The sequence below is a fragment of the Maylandia zebra genome, linkage group LG8, assembly GCF_041146795.1.
Source record: "Maylandia zebra isolate NMK-2024a linkage group LG8, Mzebra_GT3a, whole genome shotgun sequence".
NCBI lineage: Eukaryota > Metazoa > Chordata > Actinopteri > Cichliformes > Cichlidae > Maylandia > Maylandia zebra.
The window spans coordinates 11918942-11927398 of NC_135174.1; the positions used below are offsets into that span (position 1 = coordinate 11918942).

The 8457-nt window shown below is 38.7% G+C and overlaps 1 protein-coding gene across 1 annotated transcript in view; it reads left to right on the forward strand.

The window, feature by feature from the left end:
• Positions 1-7282, forward strand: part of itga3b (integrin, alpha 3b) — a 28738-nt gene extending 21456 nt beyond the window's left edge. Inside the window, exons 12-26 of the mRNA XM_004562388.5 lie at positions 111-253; positions 418-564; positions 693-793; positions 1186-1354; positions 1535-1609; positions 1704-1783; positions 1971-2048; positions 2439-2553; positions 2826-3002; positions 4832-4966; positions 5239-5352; positions 5774-5872; positions 5950-6075; positions 6155-6307; positions 7142-7282. Of these exons, the coding sequence (XP_004562445.2) occupies positions 111-253; positions 418-564; positions 693-793; positions 1186-1354; positions 1535-1609; positions 1704-1783; positions 1971-2048; positions 2439-2553; positions 2826-3002; positions 4832-4966; positions 5239-5352; positions 5774-5872; positions 5950-6075; positions 6155-6265 (1670 nt within the window). The 3' untranslated portion in view covers positions 6266-6307; positions 7142-7282. The remainder of the gene's footprint in view (positions 1-110; positions 254-417; positions 565-692; positions 794-1185; positions 1355-1534; positions 1610-1703; positions 1784-1970; positions 2049-2438; positions 2554-2825; positions 3003-4831; positions 4967-5238; positions 5353-5773; positions 5873-5949; positions 6076-6154; positions 6308-7141) is intronic.
• Positions 7283-8457: the final 1175 nt, after the last annotated feature.

Sequence of the window (8457 nt, forward strand, 5' to 3'; positions counted from 1 at the left end):
AACAAGTGCATCACCATGGAAATTCTTTGTATTGTAAGGAAAAAAATATATATATATATTTACTGCATGAGCTTGCTTTAATCTTTTCTGTTTGTTTTCACTCTGTAAAGTGGTGACGTATATAGTAGAGGCCGACAGGGAGAGAAGAGGAAGCTCTCGTGTTCGTTTTCAGAATGACATCAACACTTACACTGGCAACCTGACCATGACATCTTCCAAAACTGCGTGTGAAACTCTCAAGCTGTTTGTAGTTGTAAGTGCGCAACGCAACTATTGCAGATGTTGTATTGACTGTGTTTGTGTTATTTGCAAATGATCATCTTGCTGAGTGACTGGAGAGAACAAATAAACTGCGGCTACCTGATAGTCCTGTGCTTATTGAGACAAGCAAAAAGAAACTCTTTAATTAATTCACAGGAACCTGTGAGGGACAAACTGGAACCAGTGGTCTTTTTCCTCAACTTCTCACTATACGAACCAATACCTAGAGCCAGACGAGCCCCACAGAACCTGGACTTCTTCCCAATTTTGAGCCCAGAGCAGAAATCCAGCCGAAGGACTGAGGTATGGAGTCTTGCATGCACTTCATTTACAAGTTTCCTTTTCAGTAACTTGGAGATGGTAAAGAAATGGTACGGTCCAGTGTCCCCTTGTAAGATTTGATATGATGTTGCTTATTCTATTTCCTGCAGATTCACTTTCAAAAGGCGTGTGGCTCAGACAACAAATGTACCAGTAACCTGCAACTAACAGCAAAGTTTGTTGAAGAAAATGAAGAAAAGCCTTATCCCAGGTAAATTTATATAGTGAGCAACCAAGCATCCTTTGAGTCATTCATGTATAGACACAAAGCTGACTTTTAAAGGTTAAAATACACTAGTTAGCTTGCTCAGTTAGGTTAGAAGATTGTTGCAGTGCTCATGTATATATATAATGCATATGAAGCTACCACCAGTACCAGCTTACCATTAGCTTAGCACAAAGAAAACAAAGTGAAATGTGAAATGTGTGAAATTGTGAGGGTTCCCCCTTGCTTATGGACTCCCATTGGAAAGGTCCATTTTAGCACTTTAGCCATCGTTAGCCATATTTGTTGTTTGTTTTTGTTATTGCTATGTCATGAATGTGTTAGTCAAGCAAAATAATCATTAAATAACAAAGCTAATACATGTTGTCCCTCTACAGTCAGGACAAAGTTCAAGTGCTCCAGTTCAACAGCTCCATAAAGAAAATAGGGCTCTCGGTAAACGTTACCAACTATCAATCTGAAGGGAAGCTAGCTGAAGACGCCCACAGAGTCGTGCTCAATGTCACTATCCCTGATGTGCTGAAATATGCTAGTGTCAGTTCTTTGGTAGGTCCACTGGAGGGCAGAAGATGCCCATTTTTATTTAAATCTCCTTTGTTTTTTAATGCTACTCTTCTTACAAGATGCACACTGTATTGGTTTGGTTTGGTCATGTTTAGCCACATCGCTGGTCATGTCAGTTCCTTAAAAATTAAAACTAATTCTGTTTATTTCTTCTGTGTTTAGAATAACAAAGTTGAGTGCACTCTTCTTGATACAGTCATTTGTGAGGTGGGGAATCCAATTAGCAGAAACGAAAAGGTAGGTTTGAACAGGTGACAATTATTTTTATCTTTTTCTACTGGACAGTTGGGTTTGCAACAGTTCTCATGTGCTTGCATTGCTTTATTAATAGGTGTCTTTCCTGCTCAAGTTTGAGACATCAGGAATCACCCTACACACACGAAAGATTGAGTGTCAGCTGCTGTTGTCAACGTAAGGACTTTATAATGTTGGTTGCACATTGTATTTTGTTCTTGCTTAATACTAAACAGGGAAAACAAGTCAATATAATACTGTTGTGTATAATAATTAAGTTCATTTTCTGCTTTTTGCATTTTTTTAATGAAGTTTAAATTCTTAAGCTGTTTTAAGATAATGCACACTGTTGTAATTTCTCCAGTCTTAGTGAGCAGAGTGACCTAACGCCTGTTCCTATGGCCTTGCTGATTGAAAACACCATTAATCCAGTCTTCAGCTTGTAAGTCCCAATCGCAAATGTTTCATGACATACTGTATTTCAAATTCAAAGTAATGCAGGTATTTAGCACATAAACCACCTGATTACTGAGAGTAATCACAGGCATCATGGGAAGTATATGCATTGCATTTACTATATTTCTTATACATCTGTTAGGTTAGGCATGTCTCCCGTGCCCCTAGAGGACTTTTAGGTTTTTTTATGTGGTTTTTTGGGGGAGGGTTCTTTCCTTCCTTCCATCAACCATCTCCCTAAATCGGTACTCGGTCATCAAAAAATCTGAGAACCCCTGTTGTACATGAAGGGTAGATAAATAAAATGGTCAGCGCATCATATTACCCTCCTTACAGTTTGTTTACTTACACTGTGTGAAACATATCTGTCTTTTAGCTTATCCAGTGAAAAGTCACAGGTGGAAACAGTAAAGTTTGGTGGGACAGTGATGGGCGAGTCAGCCATGGTCAACACAAGTGACGTGGGCAGTCTGGTGGAGTTCACCTTTACTGTGAGTCATCTTCACCACTCAGAGATTGTACATTGTATCTATAATGTGTGTTACTCACCCACATTTCCATCATCCCCACCCTGTCTTTGAAGCCAGCACTTCAGAAGTTTAATATTGCGTCGGCTGTGGATTGTTGTGTCAGCCATGGTTTGTGGTTTAAGTGTGAGCAGGGGTGGATACTGTTTAGGAGTTACAGTCACCATGTTGTTATTTCATACCATCTGATGTATTTCACTTCTATTTTTAATGTTTCTGACTGCTTCCACCTCTAGATGAACACAATGGGACAATCGCTGCAAGACATAGCAACCCTGGCTGTGGAGTTTGAGTGGCCCTGTGAGGTAGCAAACGGCAAGTGGTTGCTGTACCTGACGAAGCTTGTTGTTCAGGGGGATTCTGAAACGGAGTGTAAACCTCCTGGGAATGTGGTCAACATGCTTAACCTAACTGTAAGGTTCTTTTTAACACTTTTTGAAACGTGTGATATCTGTGAAGATGACCCAGAGTAAGACCAAAAACAAAAACTTAACAGCAACAAAAAATACACAAATCAAACTTTTAAGACATTCAAAAACTTGAGCGTCACATAAAAATGAGTCAACATCTGTGCTAGCCTCTCTGTGAAGCCATACAGAGAGGCTAGCTGTACTTTCAATCCAGTTCAGTCTGATGCAACCTTATTTATAAAGCACATTAAAAAACTGACCAAAAATATTAATTTCACACAGTAAGAACATAATTAAAATATATACGCTTTACATACAAATAAACACTTCTATAACTCTCAAAATCACTAAGTGATCTGACGATGGATAAAGCTGTATATTTATGGATATATGTTTATCCAGTTTAAAATCACAGTTCACTTGAACTCCAAAGTTGATTACAGTGGGTTTAATATAAGGTTCCACAGAGCCCAATTTTGAGGCAATGCCAGCATCACTGGGTTTAAGTATCACAACCTCAGTTTTTCTGTCATTGAATATTTAAAAATATAGAGCCATCAAGGGGTTTGATGTCCCTGAAACACTCTGTGTTTTTTAAAGACCTTTTTAGGGTAGGTAAATTTGATGATCATCAATATAAAAGTGTAAAGAACTGCCATGTCTTTTTAAAATGGATCCTAGGGGTAAATTGTAAAGGTAAAAAAACAAGCCTGGCCCCAGAATCGAACCTTGGGGAACTCCACATAGCAATCACTGAAACTGAAAAAACCCCAAAAAAAAACGATGTACCTCGTTGAAACATGTCATGAGTTAAGTAAGTTGAGGGATTTTAATCAAAGAGTTAATTTCACTAAGCGTCTGTGACAGTTGTTAAAAATATTATCTGCTTGGTTTTTTTCAGCTTTTACAGGTCTTTGATAACAACGTGAAGTTTTCCTTAAGAATATCAAAAAACAGTTGTACTTTACCTTTTGCTATTGATGTTCTGTTTTCCTGCGGTCTCATCTGACACTGCGAACAGTTTCATTCAGCCATTGTTTAGGTTTCAGTTTAGAACAGAAGTGACAGTGTCAAGAATAGTTTGACCAACGACTGCGGTATCTAAACAAGGAGGACTCCATAGTCTCTTTGGCAGTGTCAAAAGACGCAGAGAATTAAACAGCAGTTTAAAGGTAAATATATGACATATACTCTGAGTTAAATTCCATCAGCATCCAAATAAGCTAAAGTGCTTATGTTTAATTCACTTACCATCTTTATTTAGCACATTAGCATGCTAGCTTTTACTCATTAGCACTAAACAGAAAGTACAGCCAAGGCTTATCATTACATTTTTTAAACAAACATCAGGTACTGAACCATAAACTGTGAGATATATTTTAAACCCATGAACCTTACCTCTAAATACAATTTCTCAAATATCAACCTTTGAGAAATTCATTAGCATGAATTCATTAAGCTAGGTGGGTCATCAACTTGTTACGAGTGTTGCTCAAGCCGATGTCAGCATAAACTCAAGTCAGCGCAGTGTGAATAAATGTCAATTTTAGAAAAGTGGTGTGAAAATGGTCTTAATGCCAAACCACTGTTCAGAAATACATTTTGGAAAAAAACATCTGTCGCCACACACAGACCTCACAAAGCCCCAAAATAGAAAGCCATAGTGTATGCAGCCTATATATAGACAGCTGAAATGACAATGCTATTCTGAGAAAAATGTAATAATGTCTTTATCAAACCAGTAATTAACCCTCTGATGTAATGTCTCTGTCTCCTCTGTTTCCTCTTTTTTCTTCCTTTTTCTTTCTTCTTTTTTTTCTCCCATCTTGCAGTTGTCAGAGAGAAGACCTAAGCGTACTAAGCGACAGATTAGAGTTAAAGGTGAGAATGACGTGACCCATTCAAATATTATTGAGCCACAGGCAGCAGTCACACTGTCTTCTACTCCCAAAAAGAGGTACCAGTTGGTAAGTCCTAGCTTTATATTCCCTTAACATAATCATGCGTATATGTGTGACATTTGTATGTGAGGAGTCTTGTGTACAGAATTTAATATCTTTCAAAATAATTGGACTGACAACCTCACACTGTGGCAAATACCAACGTCAGTAGCATTAACATTTAATATACAAATTGAGTCATCCATTGTAGATAATAGGATTTTTCTTTTTAAATCTAGTCTTAACTGTCAGTATCTGTTCACTCTCTAATAGAGTTTCTTTCTTATGGCCTGTTAAAGGATTGCTCCAAGGGGACAGCAAAGTGTGTGACGTTTACCTGCCCGCTGCTCAATGTTTCGAATTCAGCCACGATTTATGTCCGATCCCGGTTGTGGAATAGTACAATGTTAGAGGTGAGCTCCCCAGCTAATATATATTGTAGATTCATGGAGATTTTTTAATTATATATCAAGTGTGCTGTTAGATCTGGTAGGCCAAAAACTCACTTGGCAAGGTGCTGTGTAAGCTTCTTCACACTTAAACACGTTGTCTTCTATTCATGCTGTGTCTCTCTTGATCACTGTGATATCTGCTGTCTGTGTTCTTCTCTGGCATGTCCGTGCCTCAGGATTTCCATGTGTGCAAATAGAAGGGCAGGAAGGTGCTTCCTACCCACTCATGCTTTCCTTGTACACATGTGGAAGGAGTTTATTCTAGAAAAGAGCTATATGACCAAATATAAATAAGTGCAGATTGAAATAACAATCCTATTTTACTGTTTATGCCCTGACATTTGGGAAAATGTTCTGATGTTGTGTCTGTGTGTGCCTACAGGACTATTCTGATGCATTTGTAGTTGAAGTTAAAGGCCAAGCCACACTGAAGCTTATTAATAATCAATCAAACATCAAGATGGAGAGTCAGACGGCCTTGGTATGTGATGATGATGGCAGGAATTAAAATGATGCTTATGATATGATAATATATTACGTTCTTCACTTTTCTTGTAGTTCAAAGTACAAATAGAACCAGAGGAAAGGGTGGAGACGCCCTATGAGCTTCCCCTGTGGATCATCATCTCTGCAGCTGTAGCAGGAATTGCACTGCTAGGAATCATCATTCTTATACTATGGAAGGTGAGATTGTGTTTTATTGAGCTTTAACCTCTGTTTTGACACCTTAGTCTAACCCCAGAATTCATGCGCCTTCCTCCAGTGTGGCTTCTTCCAGAGAGCCAGCAGGAGGGAGATGTATGAGGCCAAGGCCCAGAAGGCTGAGATGAAGATCCAGCCCTCTGAGACAGAGAGGCTAACTGAGGACTACTGAGGCCCCATGTCTCCCAACAGCATACACCATTGGGGCTTTTGGGTAAAAACACCCCTTTGAAAGGATTTTTCTGTAGATGCTGTCAGTGACAGCACCGAGCTTGGGATGTGATTCAACTAACCACTTCGACTGCTTTCCTTGCAGGCTAACACTGCACTGTTGATCTCTGTATGGCTAACTTTTTTTCACTGCTTCTTTTCCATCTTGGGGAGGATTCACATATACATATATACACTGCCTGGCTTTCCTTGCGCTGCTTTTGCTGAATACTTGAGAAAAATAATGTTATAATAATAAAAATAATAATGTTATTAAGACTGATTGGTTGATGCCACATCGATGATTGCACCAGCAACTCTTAGTGCATTCCAGATTAAGTTGGAAGACGGAATTTCAGAGTTCCCAGTTAGAATTTTCATCTGGAACACACACCAAAGTAGCCAACCCTAACTTGACAAGATGGTGGCAGTGAAGAAAAACAGTAGCAAAAATGTAAAACATTTGATCTCTGCTGCCACCGTTGTGTATTTATGACTGGTTAAATAAATGAATGAATGGCTCTACTGCTAAGAAGCAGAACAAAAACATTTTTTACGTGCTTTTCCAACTTTACAACTGGAATGCAGTCACCTTGGAAGTGACATCACTCCCAAGGATTGACATCTGACTTCCGAGGTATCTGTATAAGAGGATATACCTTAAAGGAACACACATATGTGAATCCTCCCTTAATCAGCAGGGTAGTGCGTATTTCTGTCTCTGTCAGCGTGAATCTACTCAGCTTCTAAATCCTAAATCTTCTTCTTAAGCCATTAAAAAACTCAGCTCTCAAACTTTTTAATGTCACCTTCTTCCTTTCTTTTTTTTTCCTGCTAGCTTGGCTTCTTCAAGCGAGCCATCTACTACAGAATAATGCCAAAACACCAGGGAGTGAAAATTCGCAGGGCTGAGCGTTATCAGTTCAATCTGGGGTTTCAGCCCGAGGAGCCACAGAAAAAGTATTGGATCACAAGTTGGACAGAGATGCAGCATTACTACTACTGAGGCCTTTGTTTTAAACCCTGAACTGCTCAGTGTCAAGAGGCCAAAAAACCCTGGGCTAGACTGAGCCACGTGGACCAACATGGACCAACTGTGGATAGTGCATTCATTTTTTTTAATGGTTTTATTTTTTATAGACTCTTTTTTTTGTGCAATACACTGAACATTTTGTTCCAGAGATTGTAACTTGTTAAGCGCTTGTGAATGTGCATGTACTTTGTACATTAGAAGCTGTGTCGCATACAAAAGTAACTGGTTTTGATTGTGTTGTAGGAGCTAATGTACTGAATTTTTTTTTCTGTATGTGTATTTTTTTATATCTTTTTTTTCCTTAAAATTTCTGAGAAATGTTGCTGGTCATTTGTTGTGCTGTTTCACACCGTGCCTATTTCCATATCTAATCTGAGTGTATATATCTAATCTGTGATTGTAAATGTCCTTTCTGCTTCTATCACTTTGTGGTCAGGAGTCAGTGACTCTGTTAGGGATTTAATTCAAGATAAGCTGATTTATAGATCATTTTCAACCCCTACACTTAGAACATAATGACCAGCAGCCGCTCTCTTATGAGTGAATGTTCACATCAAATGTACCCTGACTTTGCGTTGGAATGGTTTTGGCGCTAGCCTCAAATGCATAAACAGCCCCAGCGGATGCACTGTAATTTCCTGCATTGAATTCCACAGCAGTGTACGCCGAAAGCAGGTTTGTAACAAGTTGAAAAGCAATAGCTGTGTGTTGATTTAGTCAGGGAGTATTATTTATTACATCATCTTAGGCTAATACATTAACATACATATCTAAAGAATGTCATACAGGGAGTCACAACACTGGATTAGTTTAGTAGGATGATGTCTTTGTGGAGACTTTACGATCCAGTATACATAGGTACATATAAATTGTATATAGTAACAAGTTGCGTTAAATTGACTGTTTTAATGAATTTGTTTTCTCACTGTCACTGAGCTTTGTATTTTTAAAAGACAGTAAGCCTTCTCTTGGATTGTTTCTAGGCCTCTGTGGCCCCCGTTAAGGTAAACCTGTAATGATAGACTGCTGTTATAAGCCTGTTATTAAACAGTCTCTGATGAGACTAAGTGTTGCTTTACTGCTCCAGTCTGTGTTACCTGAGAGCCTGCAGGTACTGTGTT